The sequence below is a fragment of the Falco biarmicus genome, chromosome 4, assembly GCF_023638135.1.
Source record: "Falco biarmicus isolate bFalBia1 chromosome 4, bFalBia1.pri, whole genome shotgun sequence".
Taxonomy (NCBI): Eukaryota; Metazoa; Chordata; class Aves; order Falconiformes; family Falconidae; genus Falco; species Falco biarmicus.
Genome location: NC_079291.1, coordinates 65,506,103 through 65,525,566, shown reverse-complemented (window position 1 = coordinate 65,525,566; position 19,464 = coordinate 65,506,103). Strand labels below are relative to the sequence as shown.

At 44.2% G+C, this 19,464-nt stretch overlaps 1 protein-coding gene across 3 annotated transcripts in view; it reads right to left on the bottom strand.

The window, feature by feature from the left end:
* Positions 1 to 19,464, bottom strand: part of REXO1 (RNA exonuclease 1 homolog) — a 40,487-nt gene that overhangs the window by 11,574 nt on the left and 9,449 nt on the right. For all 3 annotated transcript variants that reach the window (XM_056335690.1, XM_056335691.1, XM_056335692.1), the window contains exons 2-9: positions 14,515 to 16,298; positions 11,382 to 11,483; positions 8,777 to 8,978; positions 7,952 to 8,115; positions 6,030 to 6,167; positions 4,217 to 4,340; positions 3,032 to 3,145; positions 1,719 to 1,856 (exon numbers count right to left, since the gene is read on the bottom strand). In XM_056335690.1, the coding sequence (XP_056191665.1) occupies positions 1,719 to 1,856; positions 3,032 to 3,145; positions 4,217 to 4,340; positions 6,030 to 6,167; positions 7,952 to 8,115; positions 8,777 to 8,978; positions 11,382 to 11,483; positions 14,515 to 16,298 (2,766 nt within the window). The remainder of the gene's footprint in view (positions 1 to 1,718; positions 1,857 to 3,031; positions 3,146 to 4,216; positions 4,341 to 6,029; positions 6,168 to 7,951; positions 8,116 to 8,776; positions 8,979 to 11,381; positions 11,484 to 14,514; positions 16,299 to 19,464) is intronic.

The window sequence follows — 19,464 nt, the reverse complement described above, 5'->3', positions numbered from 1 at the left end:
AGCAATCCCTCTGAAAATGCAGTCCTGTAGCATTTGCCCCACAAACGCTTCTCAGAAGCAAACATAAGACTCCCTAGTGTTTTTGACACGGTTCACGTCAACATTCACTGCGCTGTTTCTCCATCCACAGAAAATTACACTGTACCCTAACACAGTTATTTTAAGAAACAGGATAAATAAGTCATTCTTTGGACATCAGAGATAATGAAACCTGGTTTCCAGGGGATCTGTGCCTTGTCACTTCCAAATGACATTCTAGTTCTTCCTGGGCACAGCTTTTCTGTAAGGATTCTCCAGCACTGCCTGGCCCACCGAGGGGGCAGTTATGGACTTCCCCCTCCTGTCATCTGTGCTTGTACTGCCCACAGCTCAGAGAAGGGAGATGCAAAAAGCCACAGTAAAGGAGCTGACTGTCGTGCTTCTGATCTTCATGCAATCCCCTGAGTTCTAGTGCGACCATTTAAGCTGCTAGCACATTCCCAGCTCTGCACAACCTCAGTCTAGACCATTTTTGTCCACTGATCCATGGTCACAGCATTAACAAACCAGCCATACATCTTTGAATTGAACAAATTCAAAGATCCTGCAACACCTGCAGGAAACTACCGAAACAGAACCAGGAACATGATCTCAGAACAGTATAAAGGAGCTGGCCGGTTAACTGGAGGAAGGGACCCTAACAAACACAGTATTTGACAGCGTTAACGCAAGACAGCTTTCATACAGGTTGCTTCAGCAGCTACAGGACAAATGTAGACACAAGGTGTTAACATGGATGAGCACTTAACACACTTTAGCAAGGTCTCTCCACAGAGATGCTCAGAGGAGCATGGCCAGGCACCTCAAAATATACCCTAAGTATGTGGTTTAGCCCTGCTGCACCACAGCTGCTCTCATCAGAGTTTCAGAAGCACAAATCCTGATACCAGAGTTCAGAAGATTCAGACAGAGGAGGACCCCATCCTGTCCTGGGGAAACCTGAGGGATCGTTTTGCCCAGCTGCCAGAAGGGCATTTGGGAACTACTTGGCCCAGCACTGTCAAGAGACCAAGCAGAAAACTGAAATCCAAACCAGCAAGTCACAATCCACTGCAAAACCAGCCTGCCCCACTGTTGTTCCACATCCCACTGTAACAGCAGTTCATATGCAGAAGACAAAAATAAAAATCCTTCCCCTGGAGGAGGGAAGCGTCACCAGATGCCGAACAGGAGTGTCTCTCCAACCCATTTCCCTTGCAGGTTGCCTGCTGCTGTTGCAAATTAGTGCAACAAACCTGGAGTGAAAACCTGCACTGAGCAAGCAAGTACAAAACGTGCCCTCACAGGGGGTGGCCAAAAGCAGCTTGTCCAGGGAGGCAACCTGACCAATTCATGTTCTTTGGCAGCAATTAGAAACCTCACTCAGCCTCACAACCCCTCCACATGCCACAAACTATAAACCTTGTGTCAAAAATAGCATTCTTATGACACGCAACCTGAAGAAACTCATTCTCTAGAAACAAAGCAGATTTCTGCAGCCCCACTCCTCTCCTCCACGACCAGCTGGCCTGCAGAGACAGAGGTCACAGCCAAGGAGACCCATCATAACGGGAGCAAATGGCTCCACACTGGGACCAAGAACATCTTTATGCAAAAAGACCAGTTGCAAGCAGGACAGGAGTCTCCCGTTGTAACGTATCTAGCAAACCTTGCAGAACGGAAGAGCCAGCAGAGCTTACAGTCAATCGTTTTCTTCTCCTCTGCAGTGAAGAGGACAGCTCGGCCGGGCTTCTCTGGGTGAGGCATTGGGTAACCATTTTCCTTTAGCTGCTCCTCAGTCATGAGATACTCCTTTAGTCGCCGGTACAAGGCAGCTCCTGCACACAAAGACAATGCTGATGCCAGATCACTTAAGGAGGGGCTGTTTCTCTTTCTGTGTTTTGCTTTATCAAGCCTCCTGGCAGGGACTCCCACTATTGTGAACTTGCTTCCACTGCCTTTGTTCAGGATTGACAAGGAGACAGGTGTTGGGGAAGTATTTTTTAAAATCTTGGTGCATGAGCTGATTTTGAACCTTTTCAACAACCAGCATTAAATCTGGAAAACACAGCCGAAACAGAAATTCTCCAAAGGGCCATCTTCACACCTTTTTGTTACCCAAGGTGAGACTTCTCTCATTTTAAGGTTTTAAATGCTTTAAGTGATAATTTGTAACACAGCCCAAGGAATAACCCTTAAAGGCCACCCACAGCTAGCTAAAAAATTCATTACCAGCTTTCTTCCCGATGTTTATTTTGGGCTGCTCGTTTCATTTCACAGAATAATTGTAACTTCTTGCACTCTGCTCAATATCTATTCTTTCGCTGTTATGTTAAACCCTTCCAATATTGCTGTGTACCCTTTGATGTTGCTTAGCTGAGCTATACAGGCCCTTTTAAGCTTTTGCCATGTCAATTTTTTCTGCTCTGTGGCCTCTCTGTCTCTTCTCTGATCTCCTCAACAATTTGCCTACATCTCTTGGCAACCAAAATACCCATAACTGATTTGAGCCAACATGAATAATGCTTGTGGCACAACCCTTTGGCTACGATACGACCTTACTATGACATTCGGAAACGTGAAATTGAGCCCTGCAGAGCAGATGGAGATATTTTAAGTTTGCCTTTTAATCTGACAGGCACATTGTAAAGTACCGCTTCAGGGCAAGAAAGTTAATGTAAAATCCAGACAGAAATAAAAGCCCAAAAGTCAGTAATACCTAAAACACAAGAGGCAGCTCTGAACAGTTACTAATGCTACATCAGAGCCACATGGACTACATCAGTGAACTTGCAGCCCAAAGCAGGGAGGCAAGGAAGGCACTGATCGGAGCGGTGCACCTTCACCAAGCAACACCACAGCATTGTACTGCAGTTGGGTAATAACTCATAACACTGCCCCGCAGATAAATCACAGCACTTCATGCATCAGCCAGATCCTGCTCTCCCCAGTCACAGCGTTACAGCTCCAGCTATAACTTACAGGTTACAGCCTCGTCAGAGCAGGGTCTTACCTGTTAAATCCTCTGCTCTCAAGCTCCCTGACCGGTTCAGAGTAAAGCTTGTCTTAGCAGCAAGCTTCCCTCCCAGCACAGCTTCATGGGACACCACTTTCTTGTTACTTGTCTCTGCAGCGAGAAGAGGGAAGCAGCAAAACAGGACAGAGATCAGGTAATCAGCTGAGTGACTTCAGTCCTAGAGTCTGGGGCACTACACATCAGCAAAAGGAGGACTCTCGATTTCTTGGTCCAGAAACTGGCATGTGTAAGGTGGTGGCCTAGCATTTTCATTCCAGCAATATGGGGAGCTTTCTGTTTGCAATGTCAGCCTACAACAGCTTTTTTTAAGGGCAGCAAGGACATTTTTACAGTTCCCCTGGGAACTCCTGTAGCTCTACCTGCTTATTCTGCACAGCAAGCCCTCCTACTGACCAAAAGCAAGAGAGGACTAAGCACAGAAGCAACTCGACCCAGTCATGTGCTGCACGGTGGCATCACCCACCCACAGTGAGCAGCTTTGTTGTTAGGTCCCTACAGACCAGACTCTCATGCTGAATCTTTCAACTTCTTTTAGAAAGGAGCTTCAGAGCTCAAGAATATGCTCAGCGCATCAGATAATGGCAGATAGGTGCTTTTTACTAATCATTAACTGGCAGCCCTCTCCTAAAGGCCAGCCTCCCAAGTTCAGCCACTCTGACTAATGGCCATGAAGGTAATGAAGACAGAGGGGAGAAAAGGGAAGAGACCAGGAAAAAAAAAATTCACAAGAACAGCACAAATTGATTGTTTAATGTACCCTCTCGAGAGCCAATAATGAAATGTCTTAACCCTCTTCGTTTCTCTCTTGAAGCTTAATGTGTGTAACAGATTTCTGTGGTGATGGACGAGTCTATCACTTTGAAGGCATCATGTGAAAGTTACTCCATTAGCGGGGCTTTTCATTTTAAAGAACTTGTGCTAAAAAAAAAAAAAATCCATGTGGCATTATCTCCATTTAGGTTCAGACAGCCAACAAAGCATTGCAGGACTTGCCTCTTGAAGGCCCATTAAAGCTTGCCAGGCTATAAAAAGCTAACTGGAGTTGTTTGCCTTTCAGCATAATGCTTCTGAGAAATGGGTCTGTCTTTTCAACAAGTTTCTCTCCATGGCTTCTAATCCAAGCGGGGCTCCGATTATGAAAACCACAAACGTGGTACGTACTGTTCGTACTGGACGGGGAATTGGGCACTAGGCTTCGGAGCTTCTTTAAGGTGTTCACTGCCACATTCAGGTAGATGTTGCGACTGGTGCTACGTTCATAAGCCACCTTCTCTTCTGACAGAGCCTGCAAACAATGCAATTCATTACTATATACTCTCTTCCCACTACTGCTTTTGGAAAAAAAACATCTGGCTCTTAAAATACAGAATCCAAGTATGATAGCAAAAAAAATTGCCTGTCAAGGAATTAAGTAATTAAGTTCAAATAAGAACATGGCACAAATATGTACTGGTTCTGGGGCCTGCTTCAGTGAGTAAGAGGAAAAAAAAAGTAATTGTATTTTAAACAAAGTGCTGGAAGAAGCATATTTATGTGAAACCTTCCCTGACAGGTTAACAAAGCAGTTCTGGAACTGCCTGGGATAGGCTGTTTTCCCCACTTTGGTGACAAGCAATGAAAGGTCTTAACTGGCAAGAAAAGGAAGTTTGGCAAATGGTCATTCCTTGGATACAACAGGAACATTCCCCCTAGGGAGCTGTGAAGGTGAAATCCCACAAAGTAAATCCTCGTGGCATCTGCTTTGGTTACAAAACACACAATGTCCCATATTTACCCAACTACCATTAATGGCCAAAGTTTTCTAATAAAACACGTTACTTTCTTAACTCTGCTTTTGGAAATCCTACTAGACTATTCCCTACTGCTAAAAGCCTTCATAAACAGCAAGTTTTGCCAATTACATCTATCTACAAATTAAGAGCAGCCCTGAGGAAGACGACTTGGGGGTGATGGTGGATAAAAAGCTCAACACGGCCTGGCAATGTGCGCTTGCAGCCCAGAAAGTCAACTGTATCCTGGGCTACATCAAAAGCAGCGTGGCCAGCAGGTCAAGGGAGGGGATTCTCCCCCTCTATTCTGCTCTCATGAGACCCCACCTGCAGTACTGTGTTCAGCAGTGAGGACCCCGACATAAGAAGGACATGGACCTGTTGGAACGAGTCCAGAGGAGGCCACGAAGATGGTCAGAGGGCTGGAGCACCTCTCCCATGGAGACAGGCTGAGAGAGTTGGGGTTGTTCAGCCTGGAGAAGAGAAGGCTCCGGGGAGACCTTAGAGCAGTTTCCAGTACCTAAAGGGGCTGACAAGAAAGCTGGGGAGGGATTTTTCCATGGGTACATAGTGACAGGACAAGGGGGAATGGCTGTAAGCTGGAAGAAGATAGGTTTAGGTTAGATATTAGGGAGATATTTGTCACTGTGAGGGGGGCGAGGCGCTGGCAGAGGCTGCCCAGAGCAGCTGTGGGTGCCCCATCCCTGGCAGTGTTCAAGGGCAGGTTGGACGGGGCTGGGAGCAACCTGGTCTAGTGGGAGGTGCCCCTGCCCATGGAACGAGGTGCTCTTTAAGGTCCCTTCCAACCCAAACCGTTCTGTGATTTTATCTCAAACACTTACTTTTGCTGGCTGAACAATGTGATTCCAGGTGGTTGCTGCTGTACCAGAACAAAAGGCCTTTTTGTCCAGCTTGACCACAACACACACTTCCCTCCATCCCTCTTCTGGGGTTATTAAAAAGATAGTGTATGCATTCTGAATTAAGGGAAAGATGAGATTTCCAACTGGAAACCCCCACTGCAATTACACTTTCTGTTGTACAGTCTGGAGTTATTTAATGCAATCTCTGCTACAGAATTGTATATAGATAGAAGAGTTTTCTGGGTTTGCTGTGATTTTAAATTTTAGGTGGTCTTAACCAAGGCAGAGGATGTCGTTCTCTGCTGCAGATTTTATTCATAAGCAGCAAGCATCAGTACAGACCTTGTCAAACGCTTCCTGAGAGGAGGAGCAGAACTTCAGGCACTCATCAATGAAGAGATTGAGATATCTTTGACGAATGTTTGTCGGGACTTTAGCACCAAATTCTGTGGGAATAACAGGCCTCTGTAAGCTGGCGCTCTAGAGATGAGACAGAGAGAGAGAAAGAGGCTATTCAGAGTTTAAGTAGCATGTTGCTTTGAGACTTACATTTCCTGCTATGTTATTAATAGTGGCACGACTTCCTTTCTGAAAATCTGCCCAAAGCTAAACATAAAATGCATCATTTTTGGTACTAAAAATGGCACTTGAACCATGTTTCATTATGCAACTCGTGCATAATCCCAGTAGCATTAGTCACAACAGTACATTTACACATGCAAGCATTCCAGACCACGAAAAACGATGACATTTACATTAAGAGATTCAAGATTAGGATGGTACCAAGCACCACGCTTTGAACTGGAGACATGAATACATGACACCAGTTATGTGCATGACAGACACGTTTTTTTCTTTTGGTGCTCTGGCTGTGAAGAGAGAATGGGAGGCTCACTCCTGCCAGGCTGGCAGCCAGCTAAGTCATCACACTGTCTGTGGGATTCCTGTAACTTTACTGCACTGGGGTTTTCCTTCCTTTTTTAATGCCAATTGTGATGCTCCTGAAAGGATTTCCCCCTTAAGCTGAATGAAATGTTCTTCAGGCATAAAATGCACAAGCTGGACCAAGTTACAACCTACCACTGCAGTTTTCCATTTAACACCAGTTTATCCCCGAAATCACACAATTTGTCTCTTTCTCAGAGAAGAAACTGTACGTTCACCTCTAAAGCACTCAATTGTTTTGTTGGTCTTTCTCCATTAGACTCAAAAGATATCCATAAACCAAACCATCTGCTGCAATCTGTAATAAAAACAGCTCTATGGAAGATAAAGGCACATTCAAAGGTGAGCAACTGGTCCTATCTCAATGGGAAAAGTGCTCATTTTCCTCACAAAACTTCCACTCTGATGCTCTGTTCAAGGAGATTTGGTCCTTTTCATTACACACATATTTTCCCTCAGCCTTCAATATGATATCCTTAAGCACCTCAGTAAATCCTTTATCCTTTCAGTTGTTTATTTTTAATCGGCTTCAAGTTATATCTTAACTATGGTGACTTTTTGGGTGGGGAAGGAAGAAAATGACTTTTCACTCCTACAAAAATCAGAGTACGTTACAACATATCTTGACAAAAGATATCATCAATAAAGATCTCTTTAATCAAGTCCTGCACTAACCACACTTCTTGCCATCCACTCCAGCAAACACCATCCACACATGAGGAACTATTCTCAATTGTCTTAGCAAGTAACGTTCTGCAGTGCTCATGGGGAAAGGAGGGACTTCTTTGCTAAGGAACTCATAGCAAAAGTACCCAAAGATGGGCAAGTATCCCAGAAAAAAAAAATAATATATTTTTGGGAAAAAAACCTCTTTTAACAGTAGCATGAAGTTTAAATGATCACATTTTAACTATACAGGTCATCATGGGACATTATCCATAACCACCTTCCTCAGTATGGCCCACAAAGCCTGGGAAGGGCGTGAATCCAGCCATGCCTTTTAAATACAAGAGGCTCCAAGTCCCTGACACACAGAGCTACACACCGAGCCAGACAGCACAACAGAAGACTCAAACTAAGATGATCAATATTCAAAGAGATCAGAGCAGCACTTCAGTATTTCTTTTTAAGCTCCTACCCCTCAAGTGTTTCATTTTTTATACAACGCTATCGAGGAAAACCACAGGAAGAAACCAACCCATTTAATCAACCTAATCAAAACACCGCTCTTCAGAGGGTGCTAAGTTTGCAGCAGCACAGTTAAACATAGCACCCTCAATGGGGAAGGAAACCAGAAAGATTTTTCACATTTTTCTCACCTGTAAGGAGGGAACGTGCGCTATCCTTTTCGGCACAATGGTGCTGGTGGTCTTTGAAGCCATCCCAGCTAAGGTGCAAGCCTTCAGAGAAAGGGTGGGTGCTTCAGAGTCATTGGAAGGTGTGACACTCCTACCAGCAACAGTCGTCTTGGTACTCACGAGGCCTGCAAGAAACAGAAAACATATTTAGGTAGAAATCCTGTCACTGGGCTTCAAGTTGCTAGAATGAACTTACTATAAAAGGCCCATGCTGCAAGCTGTGATTTTTTCAAATGGAAGCCTCCAAAGGGATACAAATTGGGTAATTTTACCACCTTCCAGGCAAGGATGAAGGAACCTTCTGCCACGAAACGTGCCTCATTTCTCTTTGTTTTGGGGTAACTGAGTCAGCAGAGTTTAAAGAGGTAACCCTGTCAGCTAGAATGCACTAACTGCCCATCACGTCAGCTCTGAGTCCTTCCGACTACAAAGGGATACCACTGAACATTAATTAGTACTTCCCTCCTGTTCGTGTCACCTCTGAAGTCTTAAATGGAAGAGCGAATGAGAAGCAAACACGCTCCAAGGAAGAAATAGAAAAAAAACAGGCTGAAGCGAGGGAGGCTGGGTGAGACAGGTGGGGGAACGGAGCTGTACTTTTCAGAACACGACGGAATTTCTCAGGGGAAAGATCTTCCACTGGTCACTATCAGCACCGACTCAAGTCATGGCCTATCCTACACATCTGATAGTTCCACATCTGCTCGGGAGAAATTTAAACAGAAGACAGTGTCTTTTACCAGGGTGAGGACAGGACAGCAATCACAAACAATGCTGCTGACTTACTTTGTTTGGCTGCTGTGGAAAGGGCTACATTTGGCACGTGAGCAATCCTCTTCTTTTCTCCTGGCAAAGAAAGAGAGGCCTTTTGAACGGCCACAGCCAGCTGTGCCGCCTGCTGCTGAGCCAGCTGGATCCTCTGGTAACAGACCTCCTGAGCAGTGGGGGGACGGTACGGCCGGATTACGGGCTTGCTCGGGACCTCTGCCTGCACGGACAGAAAGGTTTTAGAGCCAGCATGCTTGCCTGCTCAGTCCCCAGCCTCTGGCTTCCATTCACCCAAGAAAGGTCTCTCTTTCTCTCCCCCTCTCTGTTAGGAAATGCAGGTTTTTGAGAGGAGATGATCCCAACCACCTTCCAGAACAAAATACTTAGTCACCCGCCAATACCCACAACGTTCATGATCTGCCCTCCGGCAAGGCCTCGCAGCACTCTGGCATGTTCCTAAATTGAGACGTGGTATCTGAACTGCTTGTTTAATGGCATGATGCTTCCCATCACTGTGCCTAACCCACTTCTGGACTCTGTCAATACTCTCAAGCTCTACAGTCTTGCACTAGAAAATTAATCTAGCCCTGTGCTGCCTACTGCGTGCTTCTTTAGTTTATACTGCAATGAAAAAGCAACCAACTATTCTCCGTTCCCCTTTGCTGAGTTTTACAGTGCTCTCCCTCTCCGTCCTTCCCACGTTGAAGAACCAGTGCCATCTACCCTTGCATTACAGAAGCTCCCCACCTCCCAGCAGCCTTGTTTCAAGTCTCTAGTTCCTGTAACTACTTAAAAGTCTCACATGTGTGTATCTATGGGATTAGAACATTACAGAAACTGAGCTCTGAATTCTAAACAGGCTCTGCCCCTGCCTACTTCTGGAGGCATTTCACCGCTTCCGCCGTTACTAGCACAAACAAGTTACACATACATTTTCTTTGATGTCCAAATGTAGGTTGCAGGAAAGGTGCCAGAAATTATGTCAGCAAAGAGAGAAGTTTTCTAGCAGCAGAAGTGCAAGAGAAGCAGCAGTAGTACAAACTTCTCCACATTACTTAATAACCTTTGAAATCTGAGACAGGCCTCCCCTCCTGAGGTTTCTTCAGAGAAGGGTGTGCTTGCACAGCCCGTGTGGAACACAGCATTTCTGAGACTGCAAATTGGGGGCAAGCTGGCACCTCCTGCATTCCTGGTCTCTGATGCCGACACCAGCTTCTGGATACCAAACTGAGCACAATCAGCCATTAAATTATAATTACAGACTTCTGAGCAGGACAGGACACTCATTTTCTGCCTCACCTTCAATTCCTTTGGCCCACCATTCCCCCCAGCAACTAAACTAGAACTCAGCTCCCTCCCCTTCTGCTTGCTCAGTCCTCGAGCTATAAATCACAAGCAAGACTGAGCAAATACTTGACTTGGAGGGACACAGCAAAGCGTGAGGCTCAACTCTGCGCATAAAAGCAGCAGTTCAGGTCTTACAGCACCTCCTGAACAGACTTGGCAGCAGCACCAAGCTAAGATACTCCAGGGAACGCACGTCCCGGTCCGTGCTCGTGGCACCTGCTGCTGAGCGCACCAGATCGGCTCTGTTTGCCCATGCAATGGCTGTGCTGGGGCTCACATCTTTGGAAAGCATTTTGGGATCAGCTATCCCATTAAGTAAATGTATTTAAAGGTTTGTACATGTCTAAAAGGCACCTATTTACAATAAATATTTGAGTTAATTAATTTCCAACCCATTTGCTTCAGTCTCTTATCTCTTCACTTTGGAAGAAAGGGCCCTTATCAAAACACATGAACTGGCTGAAGATATGTAGTTAAAATAAAATGCGCTGTATTGACCTCAGGGCTTCAAATTATTAAAAGCAAAGAAACCTTTTCTAGGTTGAGAGGAAAGAACAATTAATTTGGACTACCCAGCTCGAATCAGTGTGTAAGTCTCCGCTCTTATCCTGTTGGAAAATATAACTTGTTAATCTGTGCTCAGCACCTGGAGGGAAATACATTAAACCCTCAGAGAAAACACGAATTAAAATCCCAGTGAGAAAGAAATAAAAAAAATCAGAATGTCTTCCTTGCCTTTTTTAAATTCTTCTCCTCTGTATTTAAAGTATTTTCACAATTGTGAAAGAAGAGTATCAAACAAGAGACTGTTGATATCTTGCCTGATTCAGAACAAATATAAGGTAATGGTTTTAAACATGACAAACCTCCCTCAGCTAACTTGTAGGTCCACAACACAAAGAAAAGTACCACCAGACAGACTGAACTTGTGTCCAGTTAATTTTTATCTAAGTGATTAAATGAAGCTCTACTGCAGATAAATGAACATCTCAATCCATCCCAATGAGTTACAAGGAGCAGAACTGACATACTCTTCCATAGCTCACCCTTAGTTTTATGGGAGTTTAATGGAGTTTTGCTGCCATTTGTAACAGATGCTTAACCATATTTTTCAGAAATCAGAAAGGGGAGGGAAGCAAACTGACACAGATTCCAGCACAAACAACTCGTGCACTGCTGCATGAACCTGGGACTGCATCAGTTTCCAGTGTCGTAACAGGACAGAAAATCCCTACTTTAAAGAATCTAAACTTCTGCTTCTAAAAGTTGCACTTACATTTCCTTGTTTGACGAGATGAGAGATCCTTCTTTTTTGGCCAGGAAACAAGGTAGTTAAATTATCTTCCGTCTTTTCTTCGCTTCCTTCCTCTTTGGATAGCTAGAAAACAAAAGCAGCAGCTTCCAAAACTGAATGGACTTGAAGATCCCTCTCAATGAGGGGATCTGAAAAGTCTCCTTTTAGGTTAACAGAAATCCTGGCAGGTAAGAGCAACATGAGGTCAGCTGCTGAACTACTAAAACAAGCCTTGTTTTGAACCCAATAGCCACCAACGAAGCCACCACCAGCAGCATTACAGTTCCCACCCCAGCAGTTGCTCCATGAGCTGTGCACCAGGCATGATCCGGGACAGCCCCTACCTGCCACGAGAGATTTGCACATCCTTCTCCTGCCAGCCACTCGCACACCTCACTTTTCACGGCATTCTTAAAATCCAGGGGGGTTGGGGGTGTTATTTTGGGTTATTTGGGTTTTTTCGTAAGAACTTGGGAGCTGACTCATTTCTGCCCTTGTATAACATGCTGCCAGAGCAGGTCCTGAAAACCTGCTCAGCACCAAACCACAGTGCCTGCACTCCCCATGTAGGGAAATGTTTCTCTGCAGTTTTATCCACAGCCGTATCTGCAGAAAGACTGCAGTGACAAATCCCCAGGTCACACGCTTGTATGGCCAAAAATCCAGGAGGAAGTAACAGCACCTCTCCAGCTAAAGCTGCCTCCGAGCCAGCATCTCAGACTTGCTCCTGGGGAGGGGAAGAAACCACTTTAAAATCTTTGAATTTGACTTGGCCGTTCATTTATACGAAACACACTTCACAAGTTTATTTTTCAAAACTAGCTGCTCTCCAGTCAATCTGGCTTTCAGTTCCCCAGCACAACCCCTGGCAAAGCTCTGAGGAGAGACAAGCTTGACAATCCCTTAGAAATTCAGCAATGAAGCTGAAGGCTGGATTTGGGGATGAGCTCTGGCTCCACTTAGGCTGAGCTCGTGTTCATCACCACAGGGGCATTCTGGATGAGCACTTCACACTGAATCACTCTGCTCTCTAGGAACTAGCTAAGTCTGTTAATTCAGTTACATCCCTTAATAAACTCTCTCACAAAGCAATCCTTTCTGATAGGACAGTACCGCACTGCCCACATGTACCTTCCCTCCAGACCAGCACACTACTGAGACCAAATGACACGGGCTCCAGCTACAAAATTATTCCAAAAACAAAAGAATTCCCCGTGACCAACCTCACCTACCAGAAACACAGCGGGGAAGCAGGTACCTACTTACAAACACCCATCTCTCAAAGAAGGACCCCTCGGCTCCAATGCTTGTTCCTCCCTTTCCCAAACAGGGGGAAATTAAGTTTCAGTGCAGCGATATAAAGGTAAAGCACGTGCAAAGGAAACACACGTGGTTGCTGACAGCTGAACATTGCCATTCCATGCCAGAATTAAGTGTTTGCAGTGAGAGGCAGCCCCTGGTTCAGCACTTTCTGAATTCAGCCCATTTTGAATCACCCCACATTTGAAAGCTCTACACAGATTAGTATTTGCCGCTATAGGTTGTGTGCCCTTAAACTATTTTCCTTTAAACAGGGCAATTTGGAGAAACAAAGCCAAAAATAAAGTGCTTTTTCCTAGTTGGGAATTATATAAACACTGAAGAGAGAACAGCTGAATTTTAAACAAGTAAAATCAAGTAATGCTTAATAGTTCAGAAGAGAATCATTACACTGAACGGCTTTACGCAGTTTTTTCCACCAAGGCATTTCATATGAGCGTAAAAAAGGTCTTTACTTGTCAGCAACACAGACTTCTCTCCGAACAGATCGGGGACATTATTACAACAGAGAGTTCAGCAAAAAGCTTTAATAGTCCAGCTATTCTTTTCAAAAAGATGAGCTCTCCCCACCACGCTGCAGATCCCAGCTCACTTTGTCCTCCACATACAGATAGTCATGAATGGAAGAATTTCTGTCCATGGCCACTTCACACACCCAACTAACAAAGCCTGAAAGCCAGCATCAGTATCTGATGCTGTTTTCAGAAGTCAACAAGCAATCATACCGGGAGAAATTGCCTTTCCACCATGCAGCCACAAGGTTCCTGCTGCACTCCCCCTGCCCCTCCTTCAGACCAATAATCGCAAAGGGAGCCTTCCCATGTTTGAAGGGGTCTAACCTGGAACACACTGGAAGCCCTGATGGCCTCCCAGTACCTCTGTTACCTTTTGGATGCACGACAGCTGCAGCTGAAGCCACTCAGTAATTCCTTGGATAGACACACTTGTCCTTTGGTACCCCCTCCCTCCCAGCACACTGAGGGCACCTGATTTTGTCTACCCCTACTTCCCTGCCTCAGATGCTGTTAAGAGGATCACTGCAGGCAGCTGCTTTCTAGGTTTTTACACTTGCTCTGTTCTGGTTTAATCTCCAAAAACGAGGGTCTTGCATCCTCCAGGGACCACCTCAGTTACTGGCAGAAGCCTTGTATGTAAATGCTGTCTTTTTATCTCCTTATTCTGAAATCCTTTGTATCTTTTTAAGAAATGTTACCCTCTGTTTCTTATTTACGCCACCTACAAGGTATCCAGAGATCCTCATAAAATATCTGCAGTATGCATTTAAAATAGGAAACTGTAACCTGAGGAGTCTCCAAAGCGTCCAGTGCCAACTACAACGGCTTCCTTGCACCAACACATTGTCCTGTTTCTACCTGCCACTATGTTCCTTAAACTATGCCGCAACAAGAAGGCATCACCCAGATCAGCAAACTTGGAACAGCTTTGAAACACCCACAACACACTCTCTGAAGCCTTTTCCGCAGCCATCCAGGCTACCATGGTTCTTAGACCAGATGGAGACAGAAGCAACTGATAACCCTGAAAGCTACAGGCTTTCCACACAAAAGGTAATTGAATCCTTACATTTCACAGCAGCTTTCAATCCAGCAGGTAAATTCAGGTGCAAACTCTTCAAAGCACTCAGTCATGACAAGGATGAGATTCTTCCAACATAGGGAGTCTCCCTCCATAGCCCTCTTCAACTACTTGAAATAAGCAACACCACTAAACCAAACCAGAATCCTTTCACATTTAGAGGTGAAAGAAGCAACCAACCCACCCAAATCAGCATTACCTGTTTCCCCAGTCTTCCCTTGTCTTCAGTTTTCACATCTGTAGATTCATTAAAAATCCTGAGACACTCTTCCATTGGATCTGTCTCAAAGTCCAAGTCCTTCTCAAGGATGGAATAATCAATGTCATCAGATGTCGAGGAAGATGACGATGACGACTTCGACAATTTAGAGCGTTTCACTTTCTTTGTCCCTTCATTTTCACTCTCAGACTCTGAACCACAGTCTTCACCGTCTGAGTCTGAGCTCACGTCAAGTAATGTGGATGGCAAAGGCCGGCCTTTGTCATCGTCATCTCCACTCTCATCGCCAAACAGGTCAACGTGACTCAAACTCTGCTGCTTCTGACCCTTCTTCAGATCTCCTTTTCCTGTAGAACTGACCTTTTCTTTCTTTCGCTCTAGTGCTGAAGTCTTGGTCCCTTTCTCTTTGTTTTTACGACCAGAAGTTTCCTTACCATTCTTCACATCATCTGTTTTCAGCTTGGAGTCTTTCTTGCTGCTCCCCAGCTTCTCTGGGCTAGAGCCTTTGACGACACTCTCGCTCTTGCTTTTCCCTGAACTACTGCTGGCAGACTTGGATTTTTCTTTCTTAAGCCCATCCACTTTTTCTGACTTCTGTTTTTCAGGTTTCTTTAAATTCCCATCCGTTTTCAGTCTGACACTTTTATCTTTGCAGTTTTTCTCTTCATTCTTGGTTTTTAATTTATCTTCTTTCTTGAGCACTTTTTCTTTTCCTGTATTTTTACTCTTCTCCTTCTTACCAACATCACTGAGGCCAGGTTTACTAACATCTGATTTCTTCCTTTTTGTTTTGTCTTTTGAGTCTTTGTTTTTATTTTCAATTTCCTGGTCATTCTTACCAGAACACAATTTCCCTGCTTTTGCATTCTTGTCTGATAAGTTTTTGGCAAGATTTTTCTGTGAACTTGGAAGGTCTTCCCCACCATACTGCACTGCCGCTTCTTTGCTATCCTGGGAAGCAGCGCCATCCAGTTTGGTGCTCTGCTCTTTGTTGGATAACCCGTCGTTTGACTCACTTTCAGAACCGGCTTTTGATTGTGAACTAACAGAAGTTGGTTTATATTCCACATCAGCCTCATCTTCAGAGGAAGAGAACCTGGCACACACTTCATAGTCATCGGGTACTTCACAGAGCTTCTTCCGTGAAGGAGAGTAAGATTCCTCATAACTGGGCACCCTACCCCTTTTAGACCCTTTTGGGTCCTTTGTTGTGGCTTTGCTCAAAAGCCTGGCTGAGTAATTTGAAAGTGGGTCATATTCCAAGTCTGTAGAAGGCTTAGAGTCATCAATCACATATTTATTGTTAGTGACAGTGCTACTGTATTTCTTATTCTGTACTACAGACTTGGGAACATATTCCAGCGAGCTACCTTTAGATCGGGAAGTATCCAAAGTGTATTTACTTGACTGGCTAGCAGCAGCAAGAGGAGTAGGGTTGTAGTCAGAGTTATTATTAAAGCTGTAGCTACCTGGATTATACTCTAAGGAGGTAAATGAATCATTTTGTGTCCCAGCAGCCGATACGGGTGTATTCGAAATGAGTGAGGAGGCCTCTGAAGCACTGAACTCCTTGGTTGTTTCTAGCAGCTCCTCATACTTTTTCTGCTCTCTCTCAACTTCGTTTTTGACTGCCTCAATGGCCTTGTTGACCAGCTCCAGCTCCAGAATACCGGGTGTCACATCTGCAATGTCAGCCAGAGTACCATCCTCCGCCTCCAGCGAGGGCCTCGGAAGCTCTGGATTGTAGGGATCATATCCTCGCTCTGTAAAAGAAAGAAAAATTAACTTACTGCCCACAATTCAGGTAGCATTTTCTTGATAATAAAATTTTTAAAAAGGTCTTTTTAAGATCTGCTCTCATCAAAACCCAATACTGAGAGGCACTACCAAAAGCCATGCTCTCATCACCACAGAATAAACGTTTGATGCCAAAAGCCACCAGTGATGTTCTCTGGACAGTGGCAGGTATGTGGCAAGAATGTATTTTATGAACTACTCCAGGATCTTGAGAACCAGAGATCTATTAACAAAGTGCTTTTATTACTCACAGAAAAGCTCTATAAATTAAATATTCTTCGGGGCACCAAAGAATAATCACTGTATTAGGACCAAGAAGAGCTGAGTATGCATGGAATTATCTGCCTAATTGAATGAAGCAACCAAGGGAGGAAAGAGGATTCCAATACGAAAACTGTGGATTAGGTTCTCACTTATCAATGCCAATGCCTAAAGCCCACTGAAAGCCTCCAATATTCCTCAAAGCTCACTACTTCTCACGGCAGCTGCAGGAAAACCAGTCTTATTTGGACTGACAGAGTGCTACTAGTAAGAAAAAACTACAAGTACAAAGGCAACAACTCAACCACACAGAACGACAGCCAAGACAGGAACATTAACATCCAGAATGTTTCTTTTTTCTGACATTTGTCTTCTCAGACAAGTCCCTTTAGTACCCTCTTTTACACAGGCATTTCTAGGACTATGATGCTGCACAGCTCCTCCAGCCACAGCTTACAGGAGAGCTTTTGGTGAGTGATGATCCACCCTACGGAACTACATGGAAACACCAAAGCAACCTGTCCAAGGGACAGCTTACAACTGGAGAGCCCAGCAAAGTTAATCTTGTAATATCCATCCTGAAAAGGACATGGGAGCAGCTGTCACAACATAAACTCTCTACTTTCTGCCATGATATTCCAAACTCTCCCACCTACCTTTCCAACTCACGGTGAAAAGGAAGGGAAGAGGACATCATTCACACACGTGTGCAGAGCGACAGCCATCCTGCTTGCCACAGAACAGGCAGGAAAATAACTTCACCTTGAAAAAGTAGACTTGTAATGGAGGAACCCAGCAATAAAGATGACTGCATTCAGTCAGCTAACAGGAGCTACAGGTAAGTTCATGGCTGCTTTTTGACTCTGAAAATTTTCAATCCTTGTTTTATCATAGTGTCTCCCAACGCTGCTATTCCAGAGGAACTTTCTGTTCTTTGCTAGAAGGATAGCAGTAAAACTGGCTTTCCAACATGAAAACAGATTATCAAAACAGGTATAAATATTAGCCTAACAGCTGATAAAGAACGGAGATCCTCCATACCAGCCACCTCATTTCACACCACTTTGCAAAACATCAACTCCTTAGTGGTAGAGGAGACCAGTTCAATGAAGTCTGGAGGAGTCAGCTATTAACCTCTAACTCAAGATGGAGATGTAAAATTTAGCACAAGCATTGTTGAAGGAACAGCTGAAATCCTGGTAATTTGTGCAGAGATAAGTATTAGGTGGCCTATAAACAGAGGCGAGAACACCGAGTCTGGATCTAAAGACTTCCCAAAAGAAAAAAACCCCACACTTTACCACACCAAACAAAAACAAAACACACATACCCCTGCAAAAAACAACAAACCCCCAAACTACACAAAAGACATCTTGTCCACACAGAAAAGCAAACCTTTTAAAATATATCAGAATACAGAAAAAGTAGAAGACAACCTAAGCATAGACCTGGTGTCTGATTCTCTGCTGTTCATCTATAGTATGAAACTAATTGCACCTTTTCTTTCAGGAGAATGACCAGATGTAAAAATACATTATAAGCTCCGAGAACGCCAGCAGGCTTTGAGATATCGTCATGAAAGAGCTCTTTTGTAGGTGTGTAGGAGGCCTGGTGTATTACCCAAGTGCTGCTGATCAAAGGCTACCTTTTCCATGAAAGACACTTGTGTAAGTGGGCTCCAAGCCACTAATCAGGACTGTCACCTTTGGCCACGACGCATTTGCAGATGATGTAGTGAAAACACAAGCAGAAGGGGGAGTTTATACACACACACACATATATATACGGAGAGCCATACACACACGAGTCTCCACAGTCAGAGAGGTTACATATGCTAACTGAAATCAGGCTGCCTTTTCAGATGCCTAATTATACCCTCAAGAACGTCGGAGAGGAAAGGCTCTCTGGGTGGCTGAGCCCAGCACCACACAGGCAGGTACCCAGCTACACCCACACACCCCTTTTTACAACCTGGATACACGATTCAAATGACTCTTCTTCAGCTTTTGCATTTATTCTTCTCCATTTCAAACACTCACATGAATACCCGTGGTGTAAAGAAAGGTTACAAGATGAACTACACCGGTTTTGCTACTCTGAGACACGAAATGTGTGCACTATTTCTGCTGAAGCAAAACAAGAGAGAGGCACCACGTAGTGAAATAACTCTTTTTGGATGGATGTAAAATTGAGACTCTGCACTGTCCTTTGAGAATCACAAGATAATGAGACTTGAGAAGACAACTCCTTATAGGATTGTGAACTAAACTGCTATCAGGACACTTTTAAAAATACAAACTATTTTAATAAATTAATGTACCTCAAACCTATGAAGTAGTCCTTCTGAGACACAAAACAGTAAAGTTAACACCAATACTATACAAAACAAGTTATTAATAATTTACATAGGACGTCAGCAAACAATTGATTCAACCTAAAACTACTTTAGAAGATACAAAAATGAGCTGCACTTAAATCAGACGTTTCAGCAGAGCATACAAAAGTGTAGAACAAAATTCTTCCAAAAAAACAAGGTTGACTATTTTTTTTCCTGGTGACAGTCATGTTGCTTCTGGGAAACGAGGCCTCAGTTCTGAGGTGGAGCTGTTTTATTACAGAGCTTCTACAAGCTAACGACTCCTCGCTGTACACTGGTCCTTCTAGTTTGTGCAACCGGCAAAGGCAGTAAACAAAGGCTGACATTAAATGAATAATGGGAGTACAAGGTCACCTGTTTGATGTTAAAACTTATTTTACAATGAATCATTCAGGAGAAAAAGACGTCTTTTTTTTTTTTTTTCAAGCACCCTACCACAACACATTCTTCACATGCTTCAAATACAGAAAAGCCCAAATGTATGACAGGTACTG